The sequence below is a fragment of the Podarcis bocagei genome, assembly GCF_964188305.1.
Source record: "Podarcis bocagei genome assembly, chromosome: 7".
NCBI lineage: Eukaryota > Metazoa > Chordata > Lepidosauria > Squamata > Lacertidae > Podarcis > Podarcis bocagei.
The window spans coordinates 39,790,033-39,809,526 of NC_138132.1; the positions used below are offsets into that span (position 1 = coordinate 39,790,033).

A 19,494-nucleotide genomic window follows, 5' to 3' on the forward strand; every position below is an offset into this window, starting at 1 on the left:
TCCCCCCCACCTCCCCGCCCTTGCCTATCACTGGGCTCCATTTGAGCAGTAGAATGCTTCAAACCAATCTTTCCCTGGTGAGCTGGGGAGGAGGAGGAGGAGGAGTTAAGCCAGGGGGGTGGGTCTCCTTTATCAAGGCCGGTGGAAAGAGGCCAGCCCACTGCAGAGCTGTGCATCTTCCCAGCTGAAAGAGAGAGAGCTGGAAGTGGCCAGAGAGGCAGAGGAGAACGTTGTTGCTGCTGCTGCTGCTGCTGCTGCTGCTCTTGCTCCTTCTCCTTCAGAAGAAGAAAGGCAGCTCACCATGCCAGAGTGCTGGGATGGGGTAGGTACAGCTCAGCCAGGCAAGAAATGGTGTGTGTGTGTGTGTGTGTGTGTGTGTGTGTGTGTGTGTGTGTGTGCAGGTGGTGGGGCTGCTGCATGCCACTGCTGGGCAAGGGAAGGGGGCACCCCCCCCCACGTTACTGGAGACCCCAGCCTGCTCCTTAACCTCAATGTTTTCTGCTCCAGCTTGACACATTCCAATATGAGGGGGATGGATCTGCACTAGTCCTTGAGCACGTGTGGCAGGTAGGAGGCTTGAAGGACAGCCTGGGCCATCCTCTCTTAGAAGGCGGGTGGTGCTTTTCCCTTTGCAGCCACGGAAGGAGAAATCAAGGCACGATGCATTCCGAGTGCTAAAGACCAGCTTGGCCTGGAGGTCTTGCCTTCTCATTTAAATGCCAGGAGATATGTGTAGGCATTTCGTGGCAAAGCAGAGAGGCATTCTGCCCTGGCTCCAGTAAACTCTGCGATTGCTTCAACCTGGCATTGAGGGGGAAAGGGTCCACAGGATGGACCAAGCCTCTTGTTCCTGCTTCCCTTCGGGCCAATCACAGACTTGGATGGTGCACTATGGAGACAGGGCATGGGAAACCTTTGTGGATTCCCTGGGTGCAACCAGCGGGGCTGGCGGGCAGGGGAAGCATCTCCTCATTTTGCAGTGACAAGGGCTGAGGCTGCAGGCATTTTGGGGGAGGGGAGGAGGAGGGGGATAATCCATGGCTGGTTCCTGCAGTTTTCCTCTTTGCTGTTGTGTCTGAAGCACCCAGCAAGCAGATGGGCGAGAGGTTCCGCTGAGGCACATGCTGCTGCCTGGTGTCACCTCTCTGCTGTGCAAAGGGCATGTGTGGCATCTGGGGAGAGAAAGTGCACCATTTTCTCTGCACACCCAGCATCCCTTTTGGCACGTACACAGCTCCTTCCCTCCTTCCCTCGCTGTTCCCATTCCTACTGGCTGTCCTCTTAGAGCCTCCCTGCCTGGCTTGCAGAGGTGGGTGGAGGAAGAGAACCTCATTTGTGGCTTTGCGCTGGGTGTCGGGACTCATTTGCAAAGCAGGAGGAGAACATCTTTGGCGCCATGAAGCTGAGGCAAGACGTTTCTCTGTCCTTGCTGAGACCACCCCTGGCAAACTCTTCTTCCCCAGAGCCCCACAGAGCTTTCCCCATCAAGGACAGAGCAGGTGGAGCCTGGAGGCAGAGCTGAGCCAGGGCTGTCCATCTGGAGGGCTGCCTTGCCTTTCAGCTCTGCCCTGCTGTTTGACCTTGAGTAAAGCTTGCCCTTGACAGGGATCTCTCTCTCTCTCTCTCTCTCTCTCTCTCTCTCTCTCTCTCTCTCTCTCTCTCTCTCTCTCTCTCCCTCTCTCCCTCTCCCTCTCTCTCTCTCTCTCTCCCCCCATCCCCAGCATTGCTGATGCTCTTAATAGGCATCTCACTCCACTTCCAAGATGATGTGGGGATACTCTTGGCTAAAGCTGCCAGGATGAAGGGAAGAAAGGAAGAGTTTCCCATAAGGGCAGCCTGATCCTCCTCAAGGATGGTGGTGGGACTAGAAGGGGAGAAGTGGGTGGCCAAGCTCTTTACAGCAGCTTTTTGGTTGCTCCCCTGCTACAGGGTGGAGTAGGGGGTATAGACTGTGTGGGTGTTGTTGCCTCTAATCTACAGGGTTCCCCCCAAAAGGCGTTTACTTCTAAAATATGCAGCTTCCTCTGTGGGTCTCGGTGGGGAGATTTTGCTGGGGTGGAATGGGAGCCATGAGTTCTGCTTGGATCATGAGGGCCAACCTCTCCCCCTCCCCCTCTTGCCCTCCTTTCTGGCATGGCTGCCTCTCCGCCACCACCACTTTGGTCTCTCTTTGCCCTTCCTTGCTTCCATCTCTCCCCATCTGCTATTGCCAGTTGAAATGGCTGCTGTGGAGGTCAGCTGAGGGAGGAGCCCGATGAAGCTGGTCTTTCAGAAGAGCTGTGAGTCGCCTAGTACTGAGTCAGACCGCTGGGCCGCGTAGCCCAATCTGACAGGCTGTGAGGATGTCTTGAGTAGGGTACTACGTGAGAGTAAGTATAGGAGCCTAGGGCACTCTGGGCATTTGTTTCAGGGGCTCTCCTCCCTTCCCCTCCCCATTCTGGAGTGGGAAGGGCAAACTGGGCATTTGTTACCCAGAGGAGGATTCTGTGTGTTGCAGAGCTGCTGGCCTCTCCCATCCCAAATGCCCTATCTATGGCCTCATTTTTAATGTTCTATCTATCTAAGTTATACTCTGCATTTTTCTGCAAGAGAGCAATAAAATGCAATTGACTATATCAAAACAGAGATGCAATAGATGTACAATATAAAAAATGAGAGGTGGTGAAGCTTCTGGAATTGACACCTTCCACCCTGGTAAACCCCCCTCCCCGCCCCCAATCCCAGGTATGTACAAGATATTTGGAGCTACTCATTCATGCAATGGCAGCCTGCACATGTTCTGAAGCCCAAAGGAAATATTCCCACCACAGCATGAGGACCTCTGCCAACACTGTCTGGTCGCAAGTGACGCTGGTCATGCTTGTGAGATGCTGATGTGAGAAGGAGCCACATTGTCTTGCTGTCCCTAGAGCTTAACTGGCATGGCGTGAGGCCGAACCATACCAAAGCGTATCCCATGTAACAGGAAGATGTTCCAGAACAAAGACCTGGCCCTGAGAAGGGGCTCCACTGCCAAAACTTGGCTCCAGATAATTGGAAGAACATAGAAAGAGCCTGCTGGATCAGGCCAAGGGCCCACCCAGTCCAGAATTCTGTTCTCACAGTGGCCAACCAGATGACCATGAGAAAGCAGTCTCTGAGCACAAGCGCCGTCTCCCCTCCTGTGACTTCCAGCATCTGTTATTCAGGAGCATTACTGCCTTCAACTGTGGAACCACCATGGCTAGGAGCTAGTAGAAGAAGAAGAAAGAATAACAATACTAAGCTATTCTGCAGCACTTTCAGGTTTTTAATGGCTTTGAAAAACATTACCTCAATACTAGTCGAATTGTCTCATTTTAATTTTATTTGACAAAATTTGCATATCCCTTAGCTGTAAGCAAATCCTCTAAGCAGCTTACAGAGATAGATTCATGTATGCCTTAAAAGTATTTTTATCCATTTTATCAATGAAAATGTTGACCAGGATGGTGGCTGCTATGAAAAAGCTGAATAGCATATTAGGGATTATCAGGAAAGGCAGAATGATAATGCCTTCGTGCTACCCTTCCTGCCCCAGACCTACAACTCCCATCAGCATCAGCCAATATGGCCAAATGTTGCTGGGGCTGATGGGAGTTGTAGTTCAAAACATCTGGAGGACACCAGCTTGGGGAAAACTATACCAATTTTATTTTGCAACTGCATTTGGAATGTGTGTGTGTAATTTGGGATATTGTAGAACTGAACAGAACAGGGGAGCTGCCATGAGCAGGAGCCTGGAACAGCTTCCCAGGTTATTGGCTTAGCTGTTTCTGTTTAAAATTGTTTTAATGCTTATGTTTTCCCATAGCTTGGCTTTATTGTGTATTTTAATTAAAGATGTTGTAATATTATTCCGTATTTTAATTATGGATTGATCTTACAGTTGTAAATAACTTAGAAGCCATTTTGGCATATAAGCAGGATATACATTATTATTATTATTAATAGCTAATAATAGATCTGGATTGCCTTCTTCCAAGTGAGCAGCAGGGCCCCAATCCCTTCCTTGAGTCCTTTGGGCCACTAGAATATTTATGAATATTGTTGGCAACTGTGGCCCTTTTATACTCATGCGTTGGCATCAGGGGCATTGGTGCCCAGCCTCTCAGGACAGGGACAGATCACAACCTTCTGTTTTGAATAATTTCACTAGGCCAGGGTCACTAGGGACCCATAGTCAGATGCCCCATCATCAGCTATGTTCAGATACATTTGATCCATCCTGGCAGGAAGTTGGTCTCCACCTTGCTGCTGTTTGACCCCCATTTTCTGCCTCTCTCTTTCTTGTGGGTCCATGGTGTGATAGAGCAGATGAATTGGTCCCTGATCTACTGGCTCCCACATCGTTACTGGAATTGACTACCCTAGGCCATCATCCTAGAAATGTATCACTTCAACTTAACAAATTGCAGTCTATTTGCATCATTTTTATAATCATTCAGGGAGTCCTTTTAAAAAGTGGGTGTTTTAGGTTGTTCTCACAGCAGCTCCATGAGGTAGATTGCTACTATGTGTGTTTTACGAGAGGGGAACCCCACTTATCCCATGCAGGATATGGATGTTCATCCCTCTGCCCACTTATTATATATATATTTATTATTTCATTGCATTTATATCCCACCTTTTTCTCCAAGGTGCTCAAGGTGCCGTACACAGTCCTCCTCCTCATTTAATCCACACAACAACCCTGTGAGGTAGAATAGGTTGAGAGGTAGTGACTGGCCCAAGATCACCTGGTAAGCTTCATGGCAGAGGGTGGCAGGGTTTGAACCCAGGTCTTAGTTTGACACTCTTAACTGCTCCACCATACTTGCTGATGACTTTTGTGGTGGCCCTGGAAACACACAAAGAGGATGGGCAGGGGAGCCAGGCTTCCACACTTCTGAGGTCTTATGGGAAAATGGGGACTGGCTTCTTCTAACAGTACAAACAGGCTGACCATGGAAGCAGCAGTGCCTTCCACAGGGAAAATTGGAAAGTGGGAATCAGAGAGAGAAGACGGAGGTGCCTCTTCCTCCATTCTGAAGCGGATCAAGCAATGTGCACCTAGACCCTTCTTCCTGCCAGGGGAGGACTGATACAACTCTTTCTCTTCCATCTTTCCTCCAGGAGCACGATATCGAGACTCCATATGGGCTGCTGCATGTCGTCATTCGGGGGTCCCCGAAGGGAAATCGCCCGGCTCTCCTGACGTACCATGATGTGGGACTCAATCGTAAGTGTAGCACTTTCCTTCTGACCAGGGCAGGAGAGGAGTAACTCCACCAAAGGGTGGGAGGCTCTCAGTTGCTGTTGATTGGACCAACTGTGCTTCATGGTTTGGGCATGGAGCAGGATGGGGGCAGCAGGCTGCAACTTCAGTGCCTGAGGCCTCCTTGGCTGATTTGCACTTGTGGGGCTGCGAGTCCCAAGATGTTTTGAGGCAGAAGAGAGGGGTCCGATTTTAGTTGGTCACCAAGAAACAGAGACACAGAGTTGGGTAGAGAACTATGATTAGGCCAGCCAAAAGTCTGAAGGTGACATAAGCTTCCGAACTACACCAAACGCTTCCTCAGATAAAATGTGTATTTCAAAAAAGGGTATAAATTCTTGCATTTATTCTTAGACTAGGCTGGTCCAGCAGATCAAGAGGCAGATGAAAATTGAGACCAATAAATAAATAAATAAATTTGAAACTCCCTGCCTCTTGACATCAAGGAGGCCCTTCGCTGTACTCTTTTCAGGGCCTGGGTATAACTTTCAGTTAAGGCAGGCCTATCCAGACATGTAGATGCTGACACCCTTTAATCTTTTTTGGCTGTTTTAATTATTTTAAACTGTTTTTCTTTCTCGATAATTTTAATGTTTTTTGTAAACTGGTTAGAGATTTTACTTCAATCAAGAAGTGCATAAATTTTGTTAAATGAATAATTAAAGCTGGAGGCCCTATTGTTGGGTCCTGTTCCTTATGCCCGCTGTCACCTGTGTGCCCATGAATGTCTTGTACAATTTGAGTATGGTGGTTGCAAATTTCCCTTGCAAAATCAAGGCACCAAGTCTTCCGTGTCTTAGAAATATGGTTTGTTCACACATATTTACACCTGGAGCCTTCAACAGAGGGGGTGCAGAACATTACACCCAAAGAGTGTCCCTCAATGCTTCTCTCATAGCTTCAGCAAACTTGGCTCCAAAGCAACAGCCAATTATGGCCCCTGATCTCTCAGTGCAGTCTCTTCCAGCCAGGGTTCAGGAATCCATTAGCTGGAATCTTCTCAAACTCTAACCCTTCACTGAATGTGGAGCTTGCCTCCCCAATCATAACAATAAGGAACATAGGAAACTATGATTTTGAGTCAGACAGCTTGATCCATCTAGCTCAGTGTTGTCTGCACTGACCGGCAGCAGCCCTCCAGGACTTCAAGCAGGGATCTCTCCCAGCCCTTCCTGGAGATGCTGGTAATTGAATTCTGCAGGCAAAGCAGCTGCTTTTCCACTGAGCTGCAACCCAAGATTTTGACAGTGCAGATGGCAAGTGTTGACATTTCAAACTGGTCACTAACTGACCAGGAAAGATCAGGCCTACTCTGCTGCCCTGTGCTTTGGCAGAGGCTGGCTGGTGGCAGAGGCTGCTGTTGCTGCTGCTGGGGGGCGGGAGGAGAAGAGATGTGGCTGGGTGAGGAGGAGGCGGTCATGTGACTGTTCGGCATGAAACTGCTGCTGCTTGTCCAAAAAGGTCACCTTGGAATGCTGCAGAGGGAGAGGGGGGCTGCAGGAAAGGTGGCTGGGAGGCTAATCTGCCACAGCCTGAAAAAGGAGAGAGGCAGGAAAAAAGCTGTCAAGAGAACAGAATGGAAAGCTGTAGGCTGATTCCTTGCAGGCATGTTCTAGGCTGTGCTGGGAGCAGAGCTGATCCAGGGACCTTGTTTCCATGTCACCCCTTTACCCTGAAATTTCTGTCCTTGAGAATCTGGACAATGCCAGTGGCAAACCATTGCACTCCAGTATGTGTTTCTGTGTTGCAGGGAGTTGCATTAGATGACCCTGTGCTGGCTGGGGCTGATGGGAGTTGTAGTCCAACATCTGGAGGGCGCCAGGTTGGCAAAGGCTGCCCTAAAGTGTGTGCGCGCCAGCATGGCTTGCTCCCGCCAACCCCAGCATCATATGCTTGTGCTGGCTGGGGCTGATGGGAGTTGGAGTCCACCAACATCTGGAGGTTGAAGTCTGTTCTGTGGGAAACTCCAAAGGTTAGCACATTCAGCAGCAAGGACTGGCACAATGGTGTTCTCCACCAGCAAGGCAAGGAGTGGGCACGAGAAAGGGGAAGATCAGTCGGCCTGGTCCCACAGAGCAGCTGGGGAAAGCAGGCCAGGCCTTCTGCAAGGCCCATGGCTAGTGCTGCTGGCTATGGTTGAGGCAGGCAACACAAGTTGCCTCAGCAAAGTCTTGGATATGCTGACAGAGCGTCAGTGTGGGGGTGTGGTAGTCAAGATGGAAACACCACCCTCTGGGTGTGCCATCTGGCCAAATAAAAGGCCAGTGCCTTTTTCTAGGCCGTGAGGCATTATCAGTGGTTCCCAAAGTGGGGAGTATTGGGGGGCGAGCAGTTTATGGAACCAATGACACAGTGGCCAGAAAAGTTTGGGAACCACTGTTTCAGGCTCTGGGGACTGCCTTTTAGTCTCCTCGGGGTTCCCCTGACCTCTCAAAGCCACCTGTGTCTGGTGGCAGTGGTGTCTCTTCACAGGGCTCTGGTGCCAGTGCAGTTAACCTTTCAATTCAATCTACATTTATACATAACAATGAACAAATGCAAATTTGTGTCATGCTCCAACCCCTTTAAGTACCCAGCAATTTCACAGGTTCCTTGTTAGTTGGACAACTGGGCCCCTGAAGGCCAGGGATGATGGTTTCCCAGCACTAGGCAGTTACACTGGTGCAGAAACTGCTTGAAAGGAATATTTCTTCCTCCCCACACCTGGCTGACATTAGGGCACAAACAGGTCACACAGGAGAGCCAGTGTGGTGTTCATGGTTAGAGTGTTAGACTGTGACCTGGGAGACTGGAGTTCGAATCCACACTCAGCCCTGAAGCCCACTGGGTGACCTTGGGCCAGTCACTGCCTCTCAGCTTAGCCTGCCTCACAGGGTTGTTGTGAGGATAGAATGGGAAGGTGAGAACCACGCAGACCACCTTGAGCTCCTTGAAGGAAACAAAGGTTTATAAATGCTGTAAATACAGTAATATAATGAAATAAAGGACGGGGCAACCAGCACTCAGAATTTATTTCCAAGGACATGCTTCTTTGTTCCTCAAGCTTTGCAACCTTTTTTTTTTTTTGTCCTGAGTCCTGTTGACTTTGACTCTGTCTCTCTTCCCGCCCCCACTTTGCTCCCTTGCAGACAAGCTTTGCTTCAACACTTTCTTCAACTTTGAGGATATGCAAGAGATCACCAAGCACTTTGTGGTCTGCCATGTGGATGCTCCTGGGCAGCAGGCAGGGGCCTCACAGTTCCCTCAGGGGTAGGTGCCTCCCATGGAGCAGCCTCTCCCAAACTGGCACCCCCCCAGGCATTTTGGATTACAACTCCCAATATCCACCAGCACCATACAGCCGAGCTGGCTGGGGCTGATAGGAGTTGTAGTCTGAAATGTCTAGGACACACTCTGTTCTTGCTGTGTTATGGGATTGCTTGATCATCATTGCTACACCTGTCTTCCAGCACAGCTGGCCACACCTGGCCAGGTTTCCCATCAGGGATGAGGAACGTGTGGCCCTCTAGGCGTTGTGAGACCTCAGCTTCCGTCATCACCAGCCGTCAGCCAGGTGGGCTGGAGCCAATGAGAATTGCACTTGGACCCCATCTGGAAGGGCACAGGGTTCTCCATCCCTGCCTTAAACGGAGTCCCTCAAACACTCCCTTGTGGGTCATGCTGTGGTGATGGTTGTAACTTGGCAACCTAGTGAGGATGTGAAACTTGTGGTGGATGACGACCTTCTCATTGCATGCTGATATCAACTCTTCCTGGGAGGAATAACTGTCATGAGTCAGGGTATCAGTCATGTTGGTCATGTGAGCTGGCCCTGGTTCAAGGCAAACACGGCTGGACCTTCTCTAAGGGTAAATGGCATGGGCAACCAATAGCTCAGATGCTGAATCAGGCCAGCCCCACACCCCCACTGATTGGGGGAGGAAGGAGAGGCCCAGGACTGGCTCAGAGGATGGGGACTTCTCTAAAGGAGAATTGGGGCTTCCCCAGAAGAGCAAAAAAGGGGGTGCTTTTCTAGTTCCTGTCGGTCTTTCCCTCAGATCTCCCCCATCATGCTAGGAAAAGACTTCAACATTGTGTCCTGGCTCTCCTTCTTTGTCTTCACAGGTACCAGTATCCTTCCATGGACCAGTTAGCTGCCATGCTGCCCAGTGTCGTCCAGCACTTTGGGTGAGCCTTGGGTAACCTACTTGTCCTTGTTGTGAAATCACATGATGGGGCAGGACTCCCAGGGAGGCAGTAGAAGGAGGAGGATGGTTTTTAATTTAGCTGGGAGCGAAAGCATCATACCTTTGCCAGCCTCTTGCCCTCTAGATGTTTTGGACTCTGGTTCCCATCTTCCCCAATACCATCTGGTCCTCCTGGCTGGGGTTGATGTAGTCCAACCCATCCAGAAGGCAGCAGGATGGAGAAAATGATGGCATGAGTGAACGGTGGATGAAATAATTGGATAAATTGCCACTGATAAAGCTGAGGAATATTTTAGATCTGGTTAATGAGTTGCTTGGAAGGAAATAAATAATCTGATAGTATTTGTCTTATAAAAGTTCTATGATTAAGATATTTGGCATCAAACACGAAGCATCAAACTTTAGTTGAGTGAAGGAGGCTTGAAGGACAGCCACGAAAGTCCACCAGTGGGAGGAAGGAAGGGAAGTGGCTACCTAGGGGACCACTGATCACTTTTCTTTTCGCAGGTTCAAGTATGTGATCGGGATTGGTGTGGGAGCAGGCGCCTATGTCCTTGCCAAGTTTGCTGTAAGTGATCAGATGGTGGGTGGGTGTGTCCTGCATCCTAGCCAGACAAGGGTTTTTGGGTTTAAAAAAAACAACTATCAAGGCCCAGCACCATTTTTGGTGTTTTCCAGGGCAGGGACCTGCAGTCTGATCCTTGGCATGCTTACTCAATGAAGCTGATTGCCGGGTAAGAAGAGTGATAGTACCAGTAATTCCTATTTGAAGTGACCTGGGACTTGCAGCTCAGGGCTTTGGAGAGAAAGGGCTTTCTCCACCCCTCCCTTTGATTTCTTAACTCCCCAGGAATGTCTCAAGTTGTGGCTCTGAAGTGGACTGACTGTGCCTTGTTACTGGGCAGAGCAGCCTTCCTTGACTTGGTGCCCTCCAAATGTTTTAGACTACAACTCCCATCAGTTCCAGAAAAGCACTGCTCCGCTGGCTGGGGCTGATGGCAGTCGTAGTCTAAAAGCATCTGGAGGGCACCAGGTTGGGGAAGGCTAGAGAAGGTTATCCAATCAGTGTATTTGTATTTTTAGATTCTAAAGCTATAGTGCTTGCTTTATGATGCTCGCTTTTATGCTTACTAATTACCTCTCTGTCCCAGTGGGTACATCTGTGAGCCAGAATAAACTCAATCTGCCTGTCTATCTGTTTTGAATTTAGCTGATCTTCCCAGATCTGGTTGAAGGCCTTGTTCTGGTCAATGTGGATCCCAATGGCAAAGGTTGGATTGACTGGGCAGCCACCAAGGTGAGACAGCCTCTCCTCCCTGCCGCTACTGGGTGTGTGTCAGAGCCAAGTCTCTGCAGGCCAATTGAGGTTTCTGATGCTGCTGCTCAAGTAGACTCAGTGCTGGGGATGGACAGCTGAGTGAGGTCTCTTTGGATCCATGAACATCTGTGCAAAAAGCAAAGTTCATGCATCTCTCTTTGACAACCCATACAGAGCAGCCCATACAGAGTGGGGCCACAGGGCATGTTTGGGGGGCAGGTGTTGGCAACTTATTGTTTTATCCATTTTTACCTGCCATTAATGCATAAAATGTGAAGAAAAAATCCCCTCCTTCCCTATCAATAAAAAATCTAATTACAATGGCCTCCCTGATTGCTCACTTTTAGTTTGCTTTGCTTAGCATACAAACAAACAAAAACAAACAAACAAACAAACAAACAAACAAACAGAAAGCAATATATTCTGAGGTAATTAGTATAAACGATGAGTACATTTGCCCTCATGTGGCTTGTCCTAATTCACTGGTTCTGTTTCCAGGTATGTTATTACTGCCTGCCAGTCCTTCATAAAATGGTCTGTTTCTGTCTCCTTTCTTGGCTTCTAAATTGCTGTGCTAATTGATCCATAATTAAGAAATCCCAGGGTTTTCTTAACCCAACCCAGGCATGTAGGGGTTTTCATTTTTGTGCTATCACAAATTGAGCAGCTGTTTACTAATCTCCATCTAGGGTTTTGAATTCTTGCTCAAAATATCCCAGACCGCAATAACCTGTGCAAAAAAATCATTTTTGCATCTGTTTGCTTAATCCCTGTGACCTCCCCCCCCCTCACCATTTGCACAACTTGAGAAGAAAAGCAGTTCAACCTTCAGCAATGAAGGCAATGAGTGACTTAACACAGAAGTGTTGAGAGTGGGGTATGTAGAGTGTGCAAATGGCACACAGAGCCCAGCCCCTAAAGACCTTGCTGCTGCCACTCTTCAGCATCTACCACCTGAGGTAGCTGCCTCACTCTGCCTAATTAGAGGCCCAGACCTGGAAGCTGCTCACACATTTAATGTGACAAGCTAGCTCTTTTTCGGTAGGCTACTGGGGTGTGCAGCGTGTTCACATGCGACCATTCTTGGGGCAATTAAAACCCCCCACACCTCCCAAAATAAAGCTACCTGTGGCTCAGTGCAATGCTGGATCTGTATAGTAGTTACCATGGTCCTTTGCTCCTATTTTCCAGCCTTGTGATGGAGGCTTCTCCAACCTGGAGCCCTGTACCAGAGCACACTGCCATTCCTTTCTGTGGGTGTCACAGCATGGCTCATACTTGGTTGGGTGTGTGATGATGGGTTATCTCAGGAGACAGAGGGCAGGTGGGCAACAGTGTGCCATCCCCAGCTGACAAGACAGCTCCTCCCAAGAGTTCTGCTCCCCACTTGGCTTGGGTCCAAGTGACTGGGTTCTATGTCCACTCCTGACAGTCCATTGCCTGGAATGAGCTAACTGAAATTCTTGACTCACCTGTAGGATATTTCAAGCACATAAAGTCTCAGTCATCCTTAGCCCATCACAGTGGACTGCCCTATCTTAATATCCCTGAACTGCAGAGGGAGAGGCCTGCCTTTAGTCTGTGCCCTGCCCCCCTGAGTTCACATCTAATTTGGGGCTTCATAGTGACCACAAAATAACATTGATGGGCTCAAAAGCTCAGATGACTTAAAAGGGAATTAGACCGGCCTTCCCCAATCAATGGTCTTCCAAATGTTTTGGACTATGTGCATCATCCCCTGCACCAGACAGCTGTGCTGGCTGGGGCTGATGGGATCATAGAATCATAGAATCATAGAGTTGGAAAAGACCACAAGGGCCATCGAGTCCAACCCCCTGCCAAGCAGGAAACACCATCAGAGCACTCCTGGCATATGGTTGTCAAGCCTCTGCTTAAAGACTTCCAAAGAAGGAGACTCCACCACACTCCTTGGCAGCAAATTCCACTGTCGAACAGCTCTTACTGTCAGGAAGTTCTTCCTAATGTTTAGGTGGAATCTTCTTTCTTGTAGTTTGGATCCATTGCTCCGTGTCCGCTTCTCTGGAGCAGCAGAAAACAACCTTTCTCCCTCCTCTATATGACATCCTTTTATATATTTGAACATGGCTATCATATCACCTCTTAACCTCCTCTTCTCCAGGCTAAACATGCCCAGCTCCCTTAGCCGTTCCTCATAAGGCATCGTTTCCAGGCCTTTGACCATTTTGGTTGCCCTCCTCTGGACACGTTCCAGTTTGTCAGTGTCCTTCTTGAACTGTGGTGCCCAGAACTGGACACAGTACTCCAGGTGAGGTCTGACCAGAGCAGAATACAGTGGCACTATTACTTCCCTTGATCTAGATGCTATACTCCTATTGATGCAGCCCAGAATTGCATTGGCTTTTTTAGCTGTCGCGTCACACTGTTGGCTCATATCAAGTTTGTGGTCAACCAAGACTCCTAGATCCTTTTCACATGTACTGCTCTCAAGCCAGGTGTCACCCATCTTGTATTTGTGCCTCTCATTTTTTTTGCCCAAGTGCAATACTTTACATTTCTCCCTGTTAAAGTTCATCTTGTTTGTTTTGGCCCAGTTCTCTAATCTGTCAAGGTCGTTTTGAAGTGTGTTCCTGTCCTCTGGGGTGTTAGCCACCCCTCCCAGTTTGGTGTCATCTGCAAATTTGATCAGGATGCCCTTGAGTCCCTCATCCAAGTCGTTGATAAAGATGTTGAATAAGACCGGGCCCAAGACAGAACCCTGTGGCACCCCACTAGTCACTCTTCTCCAGGATGAAGAGGAACCATTGAGGAACCCTTTGGGTTCGGTCAGTCAGCCAGTTACAAATCCACTGAGTGGTAGCATAGTCAAGACTGCATTTTACCAGCTTCTTTACAAGAATATCATGGGGCACCTTGTCAAATGCCTTGCTGAAATCAAGGTAGGCTACATCCACTGCGTTCCCTTCATCTACCAGGCTTGTAATTCTGTCAAAAAACGAGATCAGGTTAGTCTGACATGACTTATTTTTCAGAAATCCATGCTGACTATTGGTGATAGTCTGGGAGTTGTAGTCTGGTTGAGGAAGGCTGAATTAGACAAATTCCTGGAACAGGAGAGGATTGTCAACAGCTATTAGGTGTGGAACGTCATTTGGGCTTAGAAGAAAGTCACACTTACTTCAGGTTCAGAGGGCACCAGAGTGGACTGTTAGTCTAATATTGCAAGGCAATTAATTCTTTACTCTTATGCTCTGCTTTCAACTTTCAGCTCTCTGGCCTGACCAGCACATTGCCTGACACAGTTCTGACTCACCTGTTCAGCCAGGTAAGAAGCATGCAACAGCTATGGAAGGAGCTGGGAGCGGTGGGGGTGCTTCTCTGTTAATCTCCCCCCTTCCGCTTTTGGGGCTGTCAAAGGGCAAGACTGAGACACTTCTTGAAAGCCTCCAGCTGGCCCTGTCCAAGAATGACTGGGGGAACCTCTTTAGAAGGACATTGTAGCCTGAGTCTCCCATGCAAGGAGCTTGAGAGGCAGCCAGGTGGAGGTTGTCACATCATGACAAGGTGTTGGTTCCTGTGATGCAGCTTCCCACCTAGTTCTGGCAATATTTTAGTGCAAGCCACCAAAAGAGGGCTTGGGTTTCCCACAGTAAAAAATCTCAAATGTGACCCTGTGATGCACAGAGATCTCCAGGTGGCTGCATTTTAAGCAGACATTTACAGGTGTGGAGGGCCTGGGGCAGAGAGGAAGTCCCTGTTTAGTTTCAGCAGTCAATAGCAACAGAATGCCAGAGATTCTGTAAAAGAGATCCAGAGTTCTGCCCCACGAAAACGACACATTTTCAGGGCTGAGACAAAAGCCCTGAGCCAGGCCTGAACGGTAGCAGGGCTCCTTTAAAATTTCACGCAGGTCTCTTCCCAAGGATTAATCCAAAGAGACCATGCTGGGAGATGTGTGTGTGAGAGAATATGAAACCAAATGAAAAGCCACCTGTCTGCAGCACCCCCCCTTCTGGCAGGGTATCAAATACCTTTCCTTACCCAGGATCAGGGTTGGCAGCCAGCCAGCCTGCTCAGCAAACTCAAAATTGCAGGGGTGACCAGACTTCATTTTGTGCTGTGTTTCTAGGCACAGGTCTGCTCTTTAAAGCACCATATCCTAGTGCTTTGTCGTCGTCCCCCTACACTTTCCCTGCAATAACCTGCTCCTTACTGCTGAATCCAAGCAAATAGCAATCTGTGGAAAACCCAAATTGCTGTTTGTTCTGATTCAGCATCAAAGGGTGGGTTTTTGCAAGGAAAGTGTCAGGGGCAAAGAAAAGTGCTCAGACAAGGTGCTTTAAAGTGCAGACCTGTCTCTGGAAAATGTGGGGCAAAAGTTAAGTACGGCTGAGTCCTGGGTCTGCAATTTTAGCCTGGCTCTTAAGCGGTGAGCTGTGTCCTACAAAGAAGTGGATCCAGCAGAGTCCTTGGGCTCACAGAGGTGCTTTTCCAGTCAATGCCTCCTCCAGCCCAGAATGGTTGCTCTGGTCCTCAATGGTGCCCTGACTTGGCCTCCTTTCTGTCTGCCCTCTTTCCACTTTCCACACCCACAGGAAGAGCTGGTGGGGAACACAGAGCTGGTGCAAAGCTATCGGCAGCAGATCAGCAGCATGGTGAACCAGTACAACCTCCAGCTCTTCTGGAACATGTACAACAGGTAGGGGCAGGGGCTGAAGGAACTGCATGCATCTTGGACCATGCTTTCCTCCCAACAGACAGCTACCACCATACTCTCCCCAATTCCCCCCTTTTAAAATTTGCTTGCAAGCCCTATAGCTCACATCCAGTTATGATGAAGCTTGTTTCTAATAATACCTTCAAAAACTATTTATTATTGTTTTTATTTATTAAAATATATATACTACAGTGGTACCTCGGGTTACATACACTTCAGGTTACATACGCTTCAGGTTACAGACTCCGATAACCCAGAAATAGTGCTTCAGGTTAAGAACTTTGCTTCAGGATAAGAACAGAAATCGTGCTCTGGTGGCGCGGCGGCCCCATTAGCTAAAGTGGTGCTTCAGGTTAAGAATAGTTTCAGATTAAGAATGGACCTCCGGAACGAATTAAGTACTTAACCCGAGGTACCACTGTACTTGATTGTAAAAACATCCCCTAAAACCAAGCAAATTTCCTATGCTTGACTGAGAGTTTCTTGCAGAATTTTACAAATACGTTGTAAATAAAAGGTGAAATGCCACAGTGTGATCAGAGGCGGAGCTAGGTGCTCTAGCACCCTGAGTGGCATGCACCCAGGGGTGGGGCTAGCCACCCAGGGGGCAAGGCAAGTGCCCCACCCTGGGGGTGCACCGCCCACGGTGAGCGTTCTGGGGGTGGTGTCACCCCCCCCTCAGGGATGACACCTGGGGCAGAGCACACCCACCTTGCTCCAACTCTGGGTATGATGCAAATATTGTAGTCCTGCTGAACTCAGACATAGCACAGTGGCAGAGCCCCTGCATGTTTGTCTGCCTGCTTCAATTAAAATTCCTTATTTTCTTCTCAGTCGCAGGGACCTGGACATTAACCGACCTGGGAGCATCCCGAACGCCAAGACACTCCGGTAAGCCACTGATTTACTCCAGGGAGGATGAGGAGGGGCACTGAGCAGAGCAGGTCTCTCCTGCTAATCACGTTTCTCCCCTTGGGGTTTGCAGCTGCCCTGTGATGCTGGTGGTGGGCGATAACGCACCGGCCGAAGATGGCGTGGTGAGTAAGGAGCTAAGCTCCAAAGAGTTAATCTTCCCTGCTTGAATGATGTCTGGGATCAAGCTCATAGCATGGGTTTGTCCTTCCCCTAGACTGCAAGCTTGTCTTTTCTTTGAAGGCTGGGGGGAGGCGGGTGGCAGGTACGGTATTTAAGAAAAGCTAGAGGCCTCCTGAGGATGCTTTTGCAGACTTCAGGCTAGCCTTTCCCACCCTGCTGAGCCTGGCATTCCATTTTATTTTTACTATGACTGATTTGGCCACTTTGTTCAAATTGGTTTGTGAAACTCAGTGGTGGATAAACACCCCAACAGAGAGCCATCAGCATGAAGCACTTCCTGTTACCCCATTGCCTGCTGTCTCTCCCACCCCCACCCACCCCCGAAGCTTTGGGAAAGAAAGAGAGAGAGAGAGCTGCAACACCCCTGGCTCCTAAGGGGATTTATTTATTTATTGTTTATTGCATTTACTTCCCACTTATTTTTTATTATTTTTATTTCATTGCATTTATATCCTACCTTTGTCTCCAAGGAGCTCAGTGTGGCATATATGGTTCTACCTGCTCCTGATCTAATCCTCACAACAACCCTGTGAGGTAGGTTAGGCTGAGAGATGCAGTGATTGGCTCAAGATCACCCTGTGAGCTTCATGGCCAAATGGGGATTTGAATCCCTGGTCTCTCAGGTCATAGTCCAGCATTGTAACCCCTATACCACACCCCCTATCTTTACTGTTTGAGCCATAGTTAAAAACTAGAATGTCACATTCCTCTTATTTATTTTAATTGTTGTTGCCAAAGCTGTACACCATTTTGCTGCTGTTTCCTGTTTTTGAGGATTTACTGCAGCGCCGAAGCTACAGGGAGGCTAGCGAGGTTTTATTGCCCCAGGTGAAGCTTCCAGAGGGGTGCCATTGAGGCTGCCAGCCTGTGTGTGTGTGTGTGCACAAATGTGTGAGGGGGTTCCAAACTGGGTCTTTGACCTGGGTGAAATAAAGCCTAGTTTTGTCCATGGTGTACTGAACCTCGGAGGCTGATTGTGTTGGCTGCTGGGTCACACCACGTGCAGGGCAGGTGATGCTTGTGCTTCTGGACTTGATGCTATTTTGAAACTCTGGCTTTGCTGTTTGTTAGGTTGAATGCAACTCCAAACTGGATCCAACCACCACCACTTTCCTGAAGGTGAGATAGTGGAAGGGCAAGTCTTCAGGACAAGCCCTAATCCCTAGTCCACTCTCCCCCACCCCTAGATCTCATTCTGTGTAAGTGATTTTGATTCCATCAAAATTTGCTCTCTCCTTCTTCCTCCCACTGGACTCTTAAGGGCCAAGGACAAGGGTGCAATGTCTTATGTATCTATACCCCAGAACCCAATTGAAAATAGGAGCCATTGAGACACCCAGTGGGGATGGTGGTGCTTACCCCCATTTACTTATAAGCCACAGTTCTGGAGGTGATGTATAATAGGAGCTACAGGCATTGCACAGAGCTCTTATAGCACAGGGTGGAAGGCCACCATCGGGGGCACTCTAGTTCTGGATATCTTGCATTTAAGGTGCATGGGAGGTTGGCCCACAAGACCCCTACTGACTTTGTGATTGGTGCAACTTGGGCTGGGGCCTTCCTGCCCTTTGGGAAGGGCAGCGGGGAGGCTGTTTCAGAATCCACAGCCCTTCATTAGACATCATGGCAGCCTAGCCTTTCTAAAAAGGGACAGGACTTGAAGCACAGTGTGTCAGCCCTTCCCTTAATCTTTGTGCTTGCAAAAGCTGCTGCTGTTTCCAGTTCTCTTTCTCCAAATGGGGTTCTGAGTCTGGGGGAGGCAGCCCTTTTGCTTGCCTTCCCCACCCACAACAGATAGGGATTTGGCACCTGAGCCTCCTAATGTCTAGCTTTCCCTTCACTAGTTGAGGATGTCGGCCATCTTGAAAAGATGGTGGGCATCTCTGGTTGGTTGATTGGTACAGAGTGGCATTGATTGAAGCCAATGGAAGCTGGGATTTGCAGGCGCCAGGCCCAGCAGTGACTCAGAGGCCCCTTAAGACTGTACTCAAAGCCTAATCCAACCTGTTGCCTTACTAATGTTATGGACTGCAACTCCCATCAGCCCCAGCTAATAACTGGGTGATGGATGCAATTGAGGGGAGGGGGGCTGGTCACCTGGAAAGGAAGCTTGTCTGACTCAAAACTCTGTTTTCCACCCAGATGGCTGATTCTGGTGGGCTCCCTCAAGTCACACAGGTGAGTTCTTCCTCTTCCTCCCTGCTCTTGGTTATTAGAAGACCTTCTGTGGAGCTCAGAAACCTCCGTCTGGGTGTGCCTGGGCACTTAGGCTGGGTGGGATTCTCCCACCTCTCCTTATTTCACCCAAAACTCCCTGAGCTGCGTCCTGCTCTAGAATTAGTTGTTGCAGGGATGAGGAAAATACCCATTTTGGTTCCAAGCAGTTTAAAGCAAAGCAAAACCCAAATATCTCCGTCCCCCCTTGCTTGGTGATGGGGAGTTTGTGCAACTGGGCAGGGCAGGGGGAGGAGGAGGAGAAATAAAAATAAGATCAGAATTTAGATTCACAAACAGAATCTCAATTTAAAAAGCTCCGATTTAGAAGATACTGGGCTCATCCACATGTGTCTAATATCCATGGCCTGAGCTTGATGCACACCCCCACCCCCGCTATTTATGCAGTGTCTGGTTGTAGGTGCTTTTCTTTCTGTTTTTCATCCGCATGCCTCTGATTTCTTGAACAGCCTGGAAAACTGACGGAAGCATTCAAGTACTTCCTTCAAGGGATGGGCTACAGTAAGTATCTGTCTAGTTTGAGGGATCAGTGTGCTCAAAAACTGTGTTTGTGTAACTGAGGGATTGTAAGAGATGTTCATGTGTTTGTAATTGGAGAGTGTAGAAGCAGGTGACTCAGCAGAGGATAATTTCCTTTGGTCTACATTTGTAATGAACTGGTCTAATTTGTACCTCCCAGAATAATATT

The 19,494-nt window shown here is 48.8% G+C and overlaps 1 protein-coding gene across 5 annotated transcripts in view; it reads left to right on the plus strand.

Annotated features, from left to right (window-relative positions):
- Positions 1-19,494, plus strand: part of NDRG4 (NDRG family member 4) — a 50,002-nt gene that overhangs the window by 22,689 nt on the left and 7,819 nt on the right. For 3 of the 5 annotated variants that reach the window (XM_081202195.1, XM_081202193.1, XM_081202194.1), the window contains exons 4-15: positions 5,134-5,239; positions 8,404-8,524; positions 9,380-9,442; positions 9,970-10,030; positions 10,673-10,759; positions 14,028-14,084; positions 15,355-15,458; positions 16,311-16,367; positions 16,462-16,513; positions 17,643-17,690; positions 18,714-18,749; positions 19,256-19,307. In XM_081202195.1, coding sequence (XP_081058321.1) covers positions 5,134-5,239; positions 8,404-8,524; positions 9,380-9,442; positions 9,970-10,030; positions 10,673-10,759; positions 14,028-14,084; positions 15,355-15,458; positions 16,311-16,367; positions 16,462-16,513; positions 17,643-17,690; positions 18,714-18,749; positions 19,256-19,307 — 844 coding nt within the window. Of the gene's footprint in view, positions 1-173; positions 323-5,133; positions 5,240-8,403; positions 8,525-9,379; positions 9,443-9,969; positions 10,031-10,672; positions 10,760-14,027; positions 14,085-15,354; positions 15,459-16,310; positions 16,368-16,461; positions 16,514-17,642; positions 17,691-18,713; positions 18,750-19,255; positions 19,308-19,494 lie in introns of those variants that run through there. The other 2 variants (XM_081202197.1, XM_081202196.1) reach the window with 2 other exon arrangements.